The sequence below is a fragment of the Rhinoraja longicauda genome, chromosome 27 (assembly GCF_053455715.1).
Source record: "Rhinoraja longicauda isolate Sanriku21f chromosome 27, sRhiLon1.1, whole genome shotgun sequence".
Taxonomy (NCBI): Eukaryota; Metazoa; Chordata; class Chondrichthyes; order Rajiformes; family Arhynchobatidae; genus Rhinoraja; species Rhinoraja longicauda.
This window is the reverse complement of record NC_135979.1, coordinates 11,487,985-11,506,593: the sequence shown is the minus strand read 5'-3', so window position 1 is coordinate 11,506,593 and position 18,609 is coordinate 11,487,985. Positions and strand designations below refer to the sequence as shown.

At 43.8% G+C, this 18,609-nt stretch overlaps 1 protein-coding gene across 1 annotated transcript; it reads left to right on the top strand.

The window, feature by feature from the left end:
• The first annotated feature begins 136 nt into the window (after positions 1–136).
• Positions 137–17,665, top strand: LOC144606630 (V-type proton ATPase subunit d 2-like). The gene is made up of 8 exons (XM_078422904.1): positions 137–260; positions 7,527–7,698; positions 8,129–8,307; positions 10,117–10,196; positions 13,133–13,210; positions 14,891–15,067; positions 15,697–15,774; positions 17,147–17,665. The coding sequence occupies exons 1-8, from the start codon at positions 137–139 to the stop codon at positions 17,306–17,308; spliced, it is 1,050 nt and encodes a 349-aa protein (XP_078279030.1). The 3' UTR covers positions 17,309–17,665.
• The last annotated feature ends 944 nt before the right edge of the window (positions 17,666–18,609 follow it).

Genomic DNA, 18,609 nt, shown 5'->3' with positions numbered 1-18,609 from the left:
GAGTTACTCCAGCATTTTGTGAATAAATCGATTTGTACCAGCATCTGCAGTTATTTTCTTATACAGGGGCGGGGATGATCGCCGATCACAGTGGGCGGGGCCAGCAGGGTGACGCGAGGAGGGCGGGGCCAGTGGGATGACGCCAGGAGGGCGGGGCCAGCGGGGTGACGCCAGGAGGGCGGGGCTGGCACTGAGGGCGGTTGTCGACCGAGGGACGGCCTGTCATTGCCTTGAGGGTCGTCCGTGTCGCCCAAGGGCAGGTGAAGATCGCATTGTAACCCTCCCCTATTTTTCTACTATGATGTGGTTCACACGTTCAATTCCCTTCTACAACTTCATCACGGTGAACTTTCCCATTTTGCTTCATGTCAGATGCAAACTTGGCGTTTCGTCCCTCACACAATTAATAGTTGAGCCTCAGGACCAATCCTTATGGTACCCAACAGTCAGAGCCTGGCAGGTTCATGATTGGTTTGGTTCACAGGCTCTGCAGCAGGAACAGATGTTTGTGCTCAGGGATGAAGGAAGCAGATGACATGTTCTGTGAGCTGCTGAGATGGAGATCAGAGATACTGGGAGTGGGCTGAACAATTTAGCTCATTGCTTTGTAAGAACTGCAGATGCTGGTACAAATCGAAGGTATTTATTCACAAAATGCAGGTCAGCCAGCATCTCAGGACGGATACAATAGATGAGGTTGGAGGAGGTGCAGGTGAACCTCTGTCTCACCTGGAAAGACTGTTTGGGTCCTTGGGGTTGAGGGGGGAGGTAAAGGGACAGGTGTTGCATCTCCTGCTATGACAATAGACAATAGGTGCAGGAGGAGCCCATTCGGCCCTTCGAGCCAGCAACGCCATTCATGGCTGATCATTCTCAATCAGTACCCCGTTCCTGCCTTCTCCCCATACCCCCTGACTCCGCTATCCTTAAGAGCTCTATCTAGCTCTCTCTTGAATGCATTCAGAGAATTGGCCTCCACTGCCTTCTGAGGCAGAGAATTCTGCAGATTTACAACTCTGACTGAAAAAGGTTTTTCTCATCTCAGTTCTAAATGGCCTACCCCTTATTCTTAAACTGTGGCCCCTTGTTCTGGACTCTCCCAACATTGGGAACATATTTCCTGCCTCTAACGTGTCCAACCCCTTAATAATCTTATACGTTTTGATAAGATCTCCTCTCATCCTTCTAAATTCCAGTGTATACAAGCCTAGTCGATCCAGTCTTTCAACATACGACAGTCCCGCCATTCCTGACAGCCCTGCTCATTGCTTTGGTGAGCTGGTATAGAATTTGCTATAGGGGGATTGCACGGTAGGTCATCAGGTCAATGTGCGTGACACATGGAGTCGCTCAAGCCTACTGGAGTACAAGGCAGCTTCCAGCATACACTGTAATACACGCAACACCTACTCCAGCATTTTGTCTACCTTCGATTTAAACCAGCATCTGTACTTCTTTCCTACACATTTTGTCCGTTCCACTACAAAATCTCTTCAAGGTATGTCTACTTTGAAGAAGTTCTCCTCCTCTCTCCGACGAGAGTTCAGCAACATCCACTCTCACTGCTCCCCCTCTGTGATTCCGCTATATTATTTTGTCAGGCCAAACCCTTGGCCATCCATTTCTCCTTAACCTCATCCAGCCTGGCTACACTCCCTGTTTCCAATGTCTCCAGCATTTAAGTGAGCTGTTTTAAATCCCTCCACCACTGGTATCCATAACCTTAAAGGCTTTGCAGGAATATATTTTGAAATGTAACCAGAGCCACTGCAATTGGTCTCCTGTGTACCAAAACAAGAAAAGGGAACTGTAAAATATAAGTAAGCTCTTTTTCATTAAGCCCTAAGGAAAGACACAAAGTGCTGGAGTAACTCAGCTGGTCAGGCAGCAACCCGGGAGACCATGGACAGGTGATGTTTTGAGCCGGGACCCTTCTTCAGATCAGTCTGAAGAAGGGTTCCAACCCGAAACATCGCCTATCCAGGTTCTTCAGGGATGCTATCTGACCTGCTGAATTATTCTGGCAACATGGTATAAACCAGCATCTGCAGTTCCTTGTTATTACAACCCCCAAGGAACAGTGATTTGTGAGTTCTGCAGCTGGTATCTGGCTTATTATCTGTCATCAAAAGAGCATCTTAAATTTAAATATCATCTTCACCATAGCTGTACTAAGTTTATTAGGATGAAGTTAAGCAGCCTGATGTGATTAAGCACTGTAATTATGTGGTGCCATTCATAAAGATTTTTGGTTGAGACTGAGGTGACGCAAGTTTAGTGGCGATTTTGGCTTCAGAGTCTCTGGCAGAATTCTGACAGAATTCTGGCCAAAAACTGCGACAATTCAATGGCTGCTGGGACCGAAGACGGTCCCACTGTACTGGCAGCCATAGTAAGTGCTTGCCTGCAGTACACGGCTTGTACTCCACAAGGCGTTCCGTGGCAACAGCATGGGTCAGGGGCCGTGACCTCGCCTGTCATGCAAATTGCCGTGCAATCTCCCTATATCAAATTTTAGTAGTCATTATTTCAAAGAAGAGCATTGTAAGCCGGGGAAAACTACCCTGCTCTTTGAAATATTGTCTGTTAAATTGCTGATCCTTTAGGCCCAATGGATGGAATTCTGTTTTGGGATCTCCCCGTGTAAAAAATGACTGCCAAATGCCCTATGTTTCAATAGAAGCTGCCTTCACATTATATTGGCTGTAAAGTGTTGGGACACATTCTAAGCATTTCTTTCACATCAAGTCTCTCTTTCCTCATCTCAGCCACCACCACCCACTCTTCAATACTATCCTTTTCCAATACATACACACAAGGATTAGCATGCACATGCACAAAAACACACACACACACTGACATGCAGACACATATGCAGACACACGGTCACACCAGAATCTCACTAACTAAACCTTGCTTAATTGCAAAATCTTTGATACAGACATGAATCTCAGACCTTCAACAACTAACACATTCTCTCTAACATGTACACTTATTGCCAGGCCATATCTTACTTTTTATTCATTCTTTATTAACTTAGTTTATTATTAAATAAACAAATAACTGTTATTAATTTATAAACTTTGTCACATTACCTTTCTCTAGAATGCTTTCTATCACTGGTCTAACGTTACTCAACAGTGTTGATCTCTGATAGGATGAGGGTAATAGATTAAAGATACTTCAAGTAGATATAGAGAATGGGTGGGTAAGAACGTGAAAGATGGAAAATAATGTGGAATTTATCCTTTTGGTGCACAAAGCAGGAAAGCAGATTACTTTCTATATGCTGAGAGATTGTTTGATGTCAATTTTCAATGGGACTTGGGTGTTCTTGTTCAAAAGTCACTACAAGCTAATGTGCAGGTGCAGTAAGCAGATAGGAAGGCAAGTAGTATGTTGTCCTTCACAAGGAAAATATCTGAGTAATAGAGATGTTCTATTATAATTTCATAGGTCCTGAGTGAAACTGTACCTGGAGTATTGAGTACACATCTGGTCTTTCTACCTAAAAATGGATAAGCATGCCAAAGATGGATTGCCACAATGAATAACTTTTTTTTCACAGGGATGGGTGGGTTGCTAGAGGAGGAGATTTTGAGTAAACTAGACTTTTATATAGATTAGAAGAATAAGAGGAGAGTACAAAATGCTTACAGGACCCAATAGATTGGAGTTTTGGAGGCTGTTTCCCCTGGCTGAGGAATCTAGAGCCAAGCACCATGATCTCAGAATAAGGGGTAGATGTTTGGGACTGAAAGAGAAAAAATGTCTGCAGTCAAAGGTTGGTGAATCTTAGGATTCATAAATTTCTAGATATTAAAGGATTCAGGGGATATGTGATGTGGGAATAGTGCAGGAAAATGGTGCTGAGGTAAAAGATCAGCTGCAATCATGATAAATGGTGGAGTATGTTCAAAGGGCTCCTGGTATCCTCCCGTTCCTGTTTCTTACGAAGCCAAGATGAGCAGAACAGTGTCGCCATCTCAGGTGGAATCCAGTCTGGCTCCACTTTTGGATTAGTGTAAACTAAACAGAACCTGATGAAGACAGGACTTAACCGGCAAACAACTGCACTAGGGAGAGCAATCTGGTCAACTGTCCATCAAAAAAAGTGCATTAAATGGATTACTGAAGGTCAGGACAGTATTTGCCAATGAATGAAAGAAACAGAAACAAACCATGTGTGTCTGTGGCAATGTATGTGTGTGTGCACACATTTATGTGTGTGTGCATTTGTGTGTTTGTATGAAAGGAAGATAATTTTTGATCATTGAAGGGGAGGAATATACATGTAATTAAGCCCAACAGTGCTTCAACTTTCTCTTTGGGGGTTACTGTTTCATGCGCAACATGATTCTCTTGTTTGCAAAGAGTGTGTTTTGTAACAACATATGAAGGAAGCAAAAGGACAGGATTCCCAGCAGGTTCAGGGCAGGAATGAGCAATGCCCAACGTAAGATTGGGACAGGTTGTGTAAAACACAAACAGACAGAATCATCCACTCGCCAAGGATATCACCAAGGGCTTTATTAGCACTGACTTTCAGTTTGAGCAGAACCAAGACACAGGAGAGAGGTGCAGCACAGTGACAACTGCAATTTGAACAATGAGCTTTGCAGAGTTTTATTTTAATGTGGACAATGGTTACCTGGAGGGTTTGGTCAGAGGGTTTAAAAGTGGCATCCTGAAGCAAGCAGATTTCCTCAACCTGGTGCAATGTCAGACTCTGGAGGGTGAGTTCCAGCTCTTTTTCCAGTTCACTGCCTTTGAATGTCGCTGGGAGTGTTCAACAGATGCCACAAAATTACTCCCTACACTTATCATTAATCACCTGCAGCTTAACTACTGAATATTGGCATGAGTGAGAGGAAATGTAGCTGGGGCAGAATGAGGGGGCATATGGCGGGGTGGACTGTGTCAGTGGAAGGGAGTGAAGATACTGGGATAGGCAGGAAAGCAAGTTGTGAAGACATGGGACATGCAAGGAGTTATAGTTAAGCTATGTAACTGGGCAAAGCCTTGGCAGATGAAGTATAACAATGGGAAATATGGGGACATTCACTTTAGTAGGAAGAACACAAAAACAAGAACTACAAATTGAGAGAGATTATAGAATTGCACTGTCCAAAAGGATCTAGGAATTCTTGGACATATGGACAATTAGTGTATAGAAACTCCTGGTAATTGAATGAAAATGGAAGATTGGAAGAAAGGGGAATGAGTAGTGAAATCTCGCTAAATTGGTACAGAGCATTGGGAATACCATGCGTGTATACAGTATAGGTGGTCTTTTATCAAGAGGTATATATTTGCCTTGGTGACAGTTATATGTTCACTTGGTTGACTCCTGGGATGAATCGGTTGTGTTCTGTTGAAATGTTGAACAAATTGAAAGTTTACTCACTGAAGTTTAAAAGAATGAAAGATTTTCTTACTGAAACTTAGATTCTGAAGGAACTTAACAATGTGGATACTGAAGGATCTTTCCCCTAGAGAGGGTTTCTTTAATTAGGGGATCTAATGTTAGAATCATGGATCGCCATTTAAAATGGAAGAGAAACATCTTCCCTCAAGGTCGTGTGAGTTTGGAATTCTTTACCTCAAAGAGCCATGGTGTCATCCAATTGCATTAATCACATCCAAAAAATAGATTTTTGTTTTTAAGGGCAGTCAAGTGCCAATGGTGAGCAGGCAAAGTGGAGCAGAGGCTAAGATCAGATCAGCTATGATCAGATAGAATGGTGGAACAGTCTTGAGGAGACAATGTGTGTAAGAAAGAATTTTTTGCAGTTGGGGTCTGAAAGAAGGGTCTCAACCCGAAACATCACCCGTTCCTTTTCTCCAGAGATGCTGCCTGTCCCGCTGAGTTACTCCAGCATTTTGTGTCTAGTCTTGAGGAGACGCATTGCTCTGGTGCTCTTCAAATTCTTATTGTCTAAATACTTTCTTGTGCTACACGAGGCAATAATCATCTCCAACAAGCGAGTCCAAAACCCAGCCCTGGAAATTCAATGGCATTAACAAAGACAAACCCAGACCACCAACATTCTGACAATCTCTGGACAAACTAATGGCTGTTGAACAGGCAACAGACTGGTCATCATGTGGCTCATTTCCTGATTCCCCCAAAATTCCCCCTAAATCAGAAGTATGTTGGGTGCAATTTCAACTGCAAAGGATAACCCCACCTGAGATGAAGCAGTCAACTTAACTGGCACCCAAGCCATGTTCCACAGCCACCCTTTAAAATCGCTGGGACATAGATCACCGATCCTTGGGATTATTCAACTTTCATGAACAACTCTAGTACATGGGCTTCCTAGGTAATGAATGATCTGACTTGCGGTAATCCAACTTTAAACAAATTCCATACACTCTAGGCTAGTAGTAATCATAAAATATTTCATGGTATTTATCAATGACTGGATACGGTATATGTTCTTTTAATTTGTGTAGGAAAATAACTGCAGATGCTGGTACAAATCGAAGGTATCACAAAAAGCTGGAGTAACTCAGCGGGTCAGGCAGCATCTCAGGAGAGAAGGAATGCGTGACGTTTCGGGTCGAGACCCTTCTTCAGAAGTCTGAAGAAGGGTCTCGACCCGAAACATCACCCATTCCATCTCTCCTGAGATGCTGCCTGACCTGCTGAGTTACTCCAGCTTTTTGAGATACTTGTTCTTTTAATTTAATTAGTATTAGGGTGATCATTCAATGAAATGAAAGAATGATAGCAGGTGTATGTTGAATGACACAATAAGGGTCACTATTGAAAACAGGCATTTCTGATTAATGGGGAAATCAGATTATGAACATTGTTCAGGTACTGAGACCATATGGTATCCAGGGGCATGTTGGTTGGCACAGACTCGTGGGCCGAAGGGCATGGTTCCACTCTGCATCTCTAAACTAATATTAATACTAATTAAACCAGTTCCTCATTCTCTCCTTTGTTCTCTGGTATTTCTGACAAGTTTGTGTGTCTTTTATGGAGATGAACACACAACGTACTTTAATTTTGCTGCCATTTTCTTATTTCCTCTAAGAAATTCCCCCTCTTGTACCTGTAATGGACCCACCTTTGCCTTCATTGGTCTTTTTCTTTTACAAGTTCCTAAGACAAATATCAAAGATCAGGGGAGTTGTAGTCATACCACAAAATATTAATATCAGGTCATTATCACATATTTATTAGACAATGTGTTTCCCAAAACATAATAATGATCACATTATAATAGGTACAGGTGTAGTTCATTGGATGGAAAGTGTTTTGAAATAACTCAAGGTCAGGTAAACCACTTTAGAAATGGTGGTCTTTATTTTTACCGGGACTAATTGATTAATTAGAGACAAGAGTAGGTTGTTTATTCCTTGGAATCTATGACATGCTTGTGTTATTTCCATCAAGGAGTAACATTTTGACTTTTAATTAAGTTCCATCTGAAGTATTGTATGTATTGAACAAGGTTTGCTGTGGGTTTAATCCTTGCCTAACTGGAAATAATCTTACTGTTTTTCTGCAGACTTGAAGTTCCATCTCCAGAGCACAGACTATGGAAGTTTCCTGTCCAATGAAACTGGCCCCCTCACTGTGTCAGTGATCGATGATAAACTGAAACAGAAACTGCTGCTGGAATTTGTCTACCTGAGGAATCATGCACTGCAACCACTCACCACCTTCCTGGATTACATCACGTTAGTAACAAGGACTTTGTACTGATTTATTCCAACATTGACTAAGGGAAGTGACCGCAAACGTGTGTCTGAAAAATTTGCATCTTGTTCATGAAAAAACATATTGATTAGTGAGCAAGTAATAAGAGAATAACTGTAAGTGATTGGCATTGAACTATGACCAGTTAGCACGCAACAAAAGCTTGTCACTGTACCTCGGTACACATGACAATAGACTAGACTCAAATTCAGTCAATTGCTGGGTTATATTGGGTTATACTGGACTGCACTGTCTTTGTTTTACCCCCTTAGTTCATACTGGGCTATATTGGGTATTAACTTACAGTGTTAACTCCCCCAAATCCTTGATTCCTTGAGCTGAACTATTTTTAAATATTATTCTTACTAACTGCTACAGAGTTCAATGTTACACATGGCCATTGTTTTAAAGGTACAGCTACATGATTGACAATGTTATCCTGCTGATTACGGGCACACTGCGCCAACGTCCGATCTCTGAACTCCTCCCTAAATGCCATCCCCTGGGCAGCTTTGAACAGATGGAAGCCGTCCATATTGCCCAGACTCCAGCTGAACTCTACAATGCCATCTTGGTTGACACACCACTAGGTAAGAGAAGGCTCGGTGTCTGTGAAATAGGCTGCAGGAGTTCAGCCATGTCTCCAATCTTCAACTGCAATGTTTTTAAAAATGCAAATGCTGGAAATACAAAATTAAAACAGAAATTGCAGGAAATACTCAGCAGGTCAGGCAGCAAAGGAAACAGTGTGGAGGGCAAGAGTGCTGACATATCAGGTCAGTGACCCTTCATCAGAATCATTTGGAGGGCATAAGAATTTAAATGGGAAGCAACAATTGACACCACTTTCAGTTAAGAGTAGCTCATTTATTTGTCCATACAAAGCCAATATCTATGAGTATTGAAAAAAGACACAAAGTGCTGGAGTAACTCAACAGGTCAGGCAGGTGATGTTTCAGGTTGGGACCTTTCCACAGACTGGGCCTTGAGACCTTCCTGATGGGGGATGGAGGTGTAAAGGGACTGTACGTCCAAGGTTTCGATGAGGCAAAGGGGGCCTGGAAGCCAAAGGTTATTGAAGATTCGTGCCAGATCTCCAGAGTCCTCAATTCCCTGAGCTTTCATACATGGTTCTCCCTCCACTCCCAATGATCTAGCATTCACAACACTCTTGGGTAGAAAATTCCAGAGATTTACCATTCTGCAAAGAGAAATTGCAGTGTACCTCGGCATTAAACAACAAGCCCATCATTTTAAAATTATAACCCCCCCCCTTTCCACAACCCTGCTTTTTGAGACTCTCTCAGTGTGAAAACATCTCAATGTCTACTTTATCAAGGACCCTTAGGATCTTGTGTTTCAATAAAGCCATCCTCATTCTTCCAAGCTAAAAAAAATACAGACCCAACCTGTTTAGCCTCTCCTGATAAGACAACCCTCTCAGCCCAGCAATTAGTCCGGTGAATCTTTTTTGGATTGCCTTCTATGCCACTATATCACTGCTTTGATAAGGGAACTAAAACTGTGCACAGATTTCCAGGTACAACCTAATCGAGACCTGTAAAATTGTAACAAAATGTTCCTATTTCTAAACTCCAAACCCTTTGCAATAAAGGCCAAGCTGCCACTTGCTTCTTGCTGCTTTGTGCGCTGTCTCTGTATTCTCTCATTTGCACTCTCCCATTTACACTCTCCCTGTAGTACAGCGTTCTACTAATTTAAAAACAATAATGGGAATCAAATATTTTACATTTGTCAAATTGCCCTTAGTCATCAGAAGTTATGGAAAGGTAACTCATAATTAAAAAGCTGAGCTTCCGCTATTAATTTATGCTAATATATTGAATAAATAAAATAGTGAAAGCACGCATTTTCCTTTTGGTGATCATGTCTTCATGTTTTCTGTTAGTCTTATTCACACTCTTAAAAATATTCTGTACTCCGTGAAAACACTTCTTATTTGTCATTTGCTAAGTGTAGCTACATTATCACAGCCTTCAATTCAAATGTCTTAACACTTTTCTGCCTAAGTCTATTCACTCTTTGTTCCTTCCAACCTTTTTTTTATTTTGCAGCCCAAGTTTCTAACTTATCAGGAGGCTGAGATTCTCAGTGGGCCTAGGTCCACACATAAGGCACAGAACCCCCTTACAGTGTGACTGGTCAGTGCAGGAAGTTTCTCCTACAGCTGATCAATGCAATGGACTAAGTGTTTTCCCATGTGACTGCTCTGTGCTGGTGTTGTCCTGTGTAACTAGTCAGTGCAGGGAGTCCGGAACCTTCTTGTAGTCACTACCTCATTCTAGCTCTGTCACAGAATGCACTTGTCATTAAACCACTTTTCTCGTGGTGTTGGTATGATTACACTGAACATTAATTTGGTGATTTTGATCCTTCAGCTTCCTTCTTCCAAGACTGTATCTCAGAGAATGACCTGGATGAAGTCAACATTGAAATATTACGAAATAAACTTTACAAGGTAACAGCTGCAGAGTGAGGGGTAGATTAGTTCATAAATTCATGTTATCGGAGCAGAATTAGACCATTCGGCCCATCAAGTCTACTTCTCCATTCAATCATGGCTAATCTATCTTTCCCCCTCAACCCCATTCTCATGCTTTCTCTCCATAATCCCTGACACACGTACTAATCAAGATAAATTCCGGCATGTAATTCTTCCAGGTGTATGTTATTGCATTTAAACTGCCCCTGAATCCTTGAATAGAATACAGTCCATCATCCACACTGTGGGTCAGGCAGCATCTGTGGAGGGAAATGGACAGAGAACATTCCGGGTTGGGATTCTTCTTCTAAAGAAGACATCGGGTATGCTTGCCTTCATTGGCTGAGTACAAAAGTCAAGAGGTTATGATGCAGCTTTATAAAACTTTAGTTAGGCTGCATTTAGAGTATCATGTGCAGTTCTGTTCGCCCCCTCACAGGAAGAATGTGGAGGTTTTGGAGAGGGTGCTGAAGAGGTTTAATAAAATGCCGCCTGGATTGGAGGGTATTACCTATGATGGGAGGTTGGACAAACCTGGATTGTTACCTTTGGAACGTCAGAGATTGAGGGGAGACCTAAATAGAAGTAAAATTATGAGAGGCATAAATAGGGTAGACAGTCAGAACCTTGTTCCAGGGTGGAAATGTCAAAGACAGATTGCATAACTTTAAGGTCAGAGGAGGAAAAGTTTAAAGGAGATGTGCTGGGCAAGTTTTTTTTACACAGAGTGTTTCACTCTCAGTGTTATCTATATATTAAAACTCTCGTTTGTTCGCTTGTACCTGAACTACAGCCAAAACGGTACACGATAGGGCAACAAATTTAGGCCCACCTTACTCACCGTCGTCCCCTAGTCCTATAGAAGAAGTTTCATTGAAATCGGTGTTATATTTTAAAAGTTATTCACATTTTAAAGTTTAAAAAAACGCGCATGCGCAGTTGGGACTCCGTTGATCTGGTACTTACGTAAGATGGCCACCGCATTGGCACGTACGCAGAACAAATGCGTTCACGTCTGCGCAGTTGGGGCCCGTTGAGCAGGGCTCGGCCGCCTGTCTCTTGGGGGCAGGAGAGCCAGGCCTGGTGCCAGAGGAAGCAGCCGGAGCCTGGGCCGGGAGACAGGTTGCTATGGCAACCGTGGGTTGCTCCCGGGAGGGAGGTAGGGGGGAAGGGAGAGAGGGGAGGGGAGGGAGGGGGAGGGAGGGGGAGGGGGGAGGGACGGGGGTGAGGAAGGAGGGGGAGAGGGGAGGAGTGGGGGGAGAGAGGAGGAGGGAGGAGGGAGGGGAGGTGGGAGTAGGGGAGGAGAGGGTGCTGCACCAATGCAGGAGTGGTTTGGACCCAACATTGCTACAGATTAGCCATGATTGAATGGAGAAGTAGAGTGGTTTGGACTTGGACCCACTTGGTCTAAGTTCCGTATTAAACCCTCCACGTGAATCCCAAGTTAAATTACATTTTATCTTACATTGCTAAGACCTCCACCATCCCTCCCTGCCTGAAGTCCGCCACAATCATCCCACTGCCGAAAAAGTCTGTCATCAGCGGCCTTAACGACTACCGTCCGGTAGCACTAACACCAGTCATCACAAAGTGCTTCGAGAGGCTGGTCCTGCAGCACATCAAAGCCAGCCTCCCACCCACCTTCGACCCATACCAGTTTGCCTCCAGATCAAATAGGTCTACAGGGGATGCCATCGCCACTGCTCTTCACACTGCACTGACCCACCTTGAACACCACGGGAGCTATGTGAGGATGCTTTTCCTAGACTTCAGCTCTGCCTTTAACACAGTCATCCCGAGCAGACTGGTCACCAAACTTTCTGACCTTGGATTTTCCCAAACCATCTGCCAATGGATCAAGGACTTCCTGACCAACCGCCCCCAGACCGTCAAAATAGGCCCTCACCTCTCCTCCACCATTACAATGAGCACCGGCTCACCACAGGGCTGTGTGTTGAGCCCCATCCTTTACTCCCTCTACACTCACGACTGCGCCCCCACCCATCCCACCAACACCATCATCAAGTTCGCGGATGACACGACTGTGGTTGGACTCATCTCAGGAGGAGATGAGACAGCCTACAGGGATGAAATCCAAAGGCTGGCAGCATGGTGTTCAGTGAACAATCTTGTCCTGAACTCCTCCAAAACAAAGGAACTTATAATAGACTACAGGAAAACCAGTGCAGAACACGACCCACTCTACATCAATGGGGTCTGTGTGGAAAGGGTACCCGCTTTCAGGTTCCTGGGTATGCACATCGCAGAGGATCTTACCTGGTCTACCAACACCATCACCACAGTGAAGAAGGCACAGCAGAGACTCCACTTCCTGAGGATCCTCAGGAAGACCAACCTGCAGGAGAAGCTCATGATGTCCTTCTATCGCTGCTCCATCGAGAGTGTGCTGGCATACTGTATAACCACATGGTATGCCAGCTGCTCAGAAAAGGACAGGAAGGCCCTTCAGAGGGTCATCACGACGGCCCAGAAGATCATCGGCTGCTCACTGCCCTCCCTGGAGCACCTGTTCAGCCTACGCTGCCTCAGTAGAGCAGGCAAAATAATAAAAGATCCATCCCACCCCGGCCACCGTCTGTTTGTTCTTCTGCCCTCTGGTCGACGTTTCAGGTCGATCAAATCCCGAACAAACAGACTTAAGAACAGTTTTTACCCCAGGGCCATACGAGAACTGAACACTACTTTCTGCACTAGGTCACAATGTTAAAACTTTTGTATTTAATATATTTGTATTTATTTGTTTTGCATTTATTGCATATATGTTTTTACGCACCGTCAGGATTGCTATTTTTTAATTTTGTTGTACTCGTTGCAACGACAATAAATGATTATTATTATTATTATTATTATCTATGATTTCCTGCTCACGAGTTGGTACTTTATTGTTTCAGGCTTATCTCGAATCGTTTTACAGCTTCTGTAAAGAGCAGGGTGGACAGACGGAACAGGTGATGTGCCCCATACTGGAGGTAGGAACAGCAACAATTTCTCGCACTGAGTTGGTTTATCTGTAAAGTATAACTCCAGCAGTCCAGCCTCGTGGGTCTGAATCCATTCAGTTGGTTGTCAAGGCGTTGAAATAAGTAGGGGCTTGAGTTTGAATTCATCACAGCAGTCTCTGCTATGGCCAGTGGACCTTTCTGTGGGGGTGGGGCTGCTTTAAAGGTTCTCTACGCCTGTCACATGTCTCTAGACCAAGTATTGTCCAACTCTGAGTGTGTTTGGGATTGAGACAGGCTAAAACAATACATTGGCAATAATTGTGGAGATTGACAAATGTGGTAAAATATCATCTTGAATCTTATTCAAAGAACAGCAGACACAAGGAGCTAAGTAATTGCTCCCCTTTTGTTCATTTAAAAAACTATGCTCGGGTAAACTACATATTAAAATAATTCTCAATAAATGCACCATAAAAAAACATGCTGTCATGATGCATTGCAATCTGGTTTGGCAAATGCTCTTCCCAAAACCGTGAGAAATTGCAATGAGTTGTGGATACGGTCCAGTCCATCACACAGACCAGTCTTCATACCCACCCCCCCCCCCCCCCCCCACCCCCCACCATCGACTACACATCATGCTGTTTCGAGAAAGCATCCAACATAATCAAGGACCACTTACACCCTTGTTATTCCATCTTCTCCATGGGGCAAAAGTTTGAAAGTACATGCCACTGGATTCAAGAACAGCTTCTTCCTCACTGTTATCAGCTTACTGAACATACCTCTCATAAACTAAGGGTGTTGTCCTCATCTCCCAACCTAGGACACTGTGGCCTTGCGCTTTGTTTTTCATCGGCACGTTATCTGCAGCTGCAATACTGTAATACTGTAACAATATATTCTGCACTCAGGGTTTTTTTTCCCTGCACTACCCATTGTGCTGTGTCTGGCTTGATTGTAATCAAGTGTAGAGCGGTTTGACTGAGATCCACGCAAATTTGCTCACTGAATATCGGTACGTAACAATAACAAACCAATAAAATGGAGAACAAATTGCGGTGATACTATCCCACTTAACAATTTATTTCAAAAGGGGAGGATTGTTGGATGGTGATGTTATTCCTATTCAGAAAGGGAGAGAAACAGGTTCAGGGAACTAAAGACCAGTCGCTTGATAACATTGGTTCTAAAAGCTTTACTGAAAGATGTGACTTTCGAAGATGTAACATACAAAGACAGAAAATGCAACAAAGAGTTGTCAGCACTGACTAAAAAAAGGATGCTCATGATGCATCAATAATATTGAGCTCTTTAAAGCAATCGAGCCAGATTAAAGTTATGTAAAATTGTGAATTTCAAAAAAGGCTTCAAAATTACCTGATAATAGACTCAGTTCAGTGTATCAGGGTACAGGGAGAAGAAGAGAAAGTGTTGACTATAAAATGGGGAATAAAGAATTCTCTGAAACAACCAGAAGTGCTGTTCCACAGTAATCAGTGCAGGACTCACTCTTGCTCTAAGCAACATTAACAAATACAGAAGTAGAAATATTTCCCCTCAATCTAATCTGCTATTCAGCACTAAATAGCATAAACACAGTAGAGCATTTGGGCCAAATGTCATATTTTGGTGTTGTGCTTTTTGTGGCTAACCACAGTCGTATTCTAGGGGTCAATCTTACTTCTCAGCAACTTCTCCCTCTAGTTTGAAGCTGACCGCCGTGCGTTCATCATCACCCTGAACTCCTTTGGCACGGAGCTGAGTAGAGAGGTCCGGTCGGCCCTGTACCCGTGCTGTGGCCGGCTGCATCCTGATGGTTTAGCTGTCTTGTCCAATGCTGAAGACTTTGAGCACGTGCGTGCCGTGGCTGAATATTATGCGGTATGTTGTCTTACTGATACTTCAGTTCCTGTTGATCGAGCATTGATTCGTGTAACAATCTACTGTCAGGGTGAAAGACAAAGGCCTCGGCCCCAGTCAGCGACCCATAGCTTGCTGGTCTGTCCAAATGTCTATGAGAGCAGTCTTTACTTTCAGTGGGAGCTGAGAGAGTCTCCGAGAGTGATGGGGAGGTTGGATGGATCTCACTGACTGGGGAATGAGAGTATTGCTCTTTTTAACATGGGTCAACCGCCGGGAAAGCATTGAGCAAAGAGTTGCCCACTGCCCTACCTGTCCCTGACCACCACGGCATTGTTTTATGTTACAACAACCTGTCGGTCAGCAGCAGAATCTCATCACATAAGGGTCAACCAGCAAAGACTCAGGGTACTTCTAAAATGTTACCCCTCTTCAGCCAAGACCAGCAAAAACCCTTCCCGTAAGACATTCCCTGATCAGCGCAGTGTATCTTTCAGCTTCCTCCCAATCTGTGGTGTTCTCCCACCTTCTGGCCTCTTGCCCGTGTTGCTTGGCAGTCACTGTCAATGAGTAGGATTCCAGTCCTGATTGTACCTGCCGGTTAGCCCCGGATTGTATCTGCCTCTGACTTCCTCCTTCTGCACCCACAGGAATATAAATATTTGTTTGAAGGTGCGGGGAAAAATTCTGATGAGAAGACCCTCGAGGATAAGTTCTTTGAATATGAGGTAAAGGCTCTAATTGGGCTGCTCATCCCCTTGCACACACATTTTTCTTACACACCTTGAGCCAACTCTTCCCCTCCCTACTGTGTCCACGCTCATCCCCAAACTCCCTTTTACTGCCCCTCACCCTCCACAGTCCATCATCTTCCAACCCCGTCCTTACCATTAATACCCCAGGCCACCGACTCACTCTCAACTCCTCCATGCAGAACATCAAAGCTGTCTCCACTCTACCACCCTTCTCCCCCAACTCGCCAACATAGCCACACTTCCACCATCCCCCACCCAGCACCCCAGCCATCCATTCTCACCCCTTCCTTCTGCTTCCCTCACTGTTCAAAAAACTCCCCCTCCCACCCTCGCCCATGGTCAAGTGTTATTTTACTTCTCCCACCCCCCCAACCCTGCTGACCCTTCCTCCATTTGCCTACCCCTCTCTCTACTGTAGACTGCACACCCTCCCGACACCACTCACCACTCATCAACCTTAACAGAGTATTTCAGCAATTGGTTCAGTGGTTCAATGGTGCTTTTATTGTCACATGTGCAAACGCACAGTGAAAATCTTTTCTTACAAACAGCCCAGTAGAGTCTTGTCATACCTAACTAAGCATATCCCCGATTAGCAAATTGTATAGAAATAGTCTACTGATCCCACATGCAAGAAGCGTCACCATTTTGGCGCCATTTTGAACCTGTAGTGCTGGAGTTTGTTTAATTTGGATACATTTTGCAGAGCCAGATCTGGTGCTCAGGACTCAGTCCAGAGCAGTGGGCGGAAGGTGTGAGGTGCTGCAAGCAATGGAGGCATGAAGCAACCAGTAATGGTTGTGGATTATGTTTAACTTTAATCTGTCTGTAACACAGAGATCATCCTGTCCCTGGACTTTGATGGAACATTACTTTGATGTTGCATTAAAATGTTTCCTTGCCATGTCAGGGAAATGTGCACCAGGTAAAGGAATTGACAAGGCCCGGCCCAAATAACCCAGCAAAACACAAACGACTGGAGTAAGTAAGTGGGCCAGGTCGCATCTCTGGAGGGAATGGACAGGTAATTGGTGAAAGCTTTTTACTGTACCTCGGTACACATGACAATAACCTAAACTCATATGACCCTTCCTCCCGATTCATGTCCATTTCCCTCCAGAGATGCTGCCTGACCTACTGAGTTACTCCAGCACATCATATTGTATTCAAGATTCCAGCATCTGCTGCTCCTTGTGTCTCCTAATAATCCAGGTTAAGCACAGGGGCTGTTGGCTGAGGAAACTGCCCCCCATATCACTGATGCACTTGCCCTGGGCAATGTGTACCTATTTACTGCATTCACACCTTTTCCGAACTGTAACGCTTTCATATTCTCACTCCTCAGGTGAAGCTCAACATGCTGGCGTTTGAAAGCCAGTTTCACTTTGGTGTGTTTCACGCGTACATGAAGCTGAAGGAGCAGGAGTGTCGGAACATTGTGTGGATCGCAGAGTGTATTGCCCAGAGGCATCGTGCTCGCATTGACAACTACATCCCCATATTCTAACCGCATAGGAGCAGATCTGATGCTACTAATATTGTAACATGTACCAAGCAACTGATGCTTAATCACAAGCCGCAGTAACTTACCCGAGAAACCTCCTTCCCAATAAACCTGAAGTAATCTACTCTTTGTGCTTCACCTGAGTTGCCCCCAGTAATCAACCTTTAGTCGTTGGCTGACCTTGAAACCCTGAAATAATGGGTGATGTGCGATCTTAATAATATGTTCTGTCACTATTTTGTCTGTTTTACTGAATTCTGCAATGTTGCTTGCTCACAGAATGATTTGCTGGTCAAGACTGCAATATTGGATTGGATGTACTCAACCACTAGTGTCCGATCAAAAAAGAGAGTTAATCCTTGTGCACCAAACTATTAAAAATGAATTCATACCTTCAGTAAGATACTTTTTGAATTACGTGTAAGGTAACACACAACAGTGTCTGAGTCAAAATAACAGGGTCACATAATAGTGGTCAGTGTCTGGTCATGCTGTCCATTGGGATTAAAACACTGCTCAGGTGCACTGTATATTGGGACTGTCATAGTGTCCCACCGTTGCTGTGTAATGGGATTCCTATGTTTCCCAATCAATGCCAAGGTTGGCAATTATTCTTCACATTGCGACAATGCATGAAACTGGATTGATCATCGTCAGGAACGTAGTTCTGTTACACTGCGTCAATGCAGGTCAATGGATTCCTCAGGCAAGTGAAGGGCAATGGATTCATCACATTATGGCATTGCATCACGGTGAGACCACCATGCTTTGCAAATGCAGGTGAATGCAATTACGATGTTGCAACGAATACACACTTTTATTGGAGAGATACTACTATCAACTGGTAAAAGGCAAACTTAAATGATTCATACTTTCAACTAGAAAGACAAGGTATCAGCCCAATATCAAGACATGATATGATCAGTCATAGACGTGGTATCCAGCTACCTCTGAATGATTTGGGGTTTGATAATGTGTTATATTTGGTTTTGGGATCCACTTCTCTCCTATTCCTTCAGTTCTCTCTTGTGACAGTGCCACATCAGTAAGTCGGTCTAGGCTTGACCTCTTCCAAATGTTGTTGGCCCATTACAGGTAGACTATTGGCTACAACACTGTCCACTCCATTTTTCACTTTAACGTTTATGCCGCATCCTAGTTATTGGTACTGAGCCTATTAGGTACCGAGGATTGGTCCATATAGTACATTCAAAGACATAATTTCTCACATGGATATTAGGACCAGATCTAACCACTTTTATATCTCCCTATCATAACCTCAGCCTCTAATTTCTTGCTGCAGC

Bases quoted from the DNA above. Each gene is read 5' to 3' on its own strand.
- LOC144606630 (XM_078422904.1), top strand. From the start codon at position 137: ATGACGCCAGGAGGGCGGGGCCAGCGGGGTGACGCCAGGAGGGCGGGG. The intron at 7,699-8,128 runs GTTAGTAACAAG...ATTGTTTTAAAG, and splicing joins ACCTTCCTGGATTACATCAC to GTACAGCTACATGATTGACA. The intron at 15,068-15,696 runs GTATGTTGTCTT...CTGCACCCACAG, and splicing joins CCGTGGCTGAATATTATGCG to GAATATAAATATTTGTTTGA.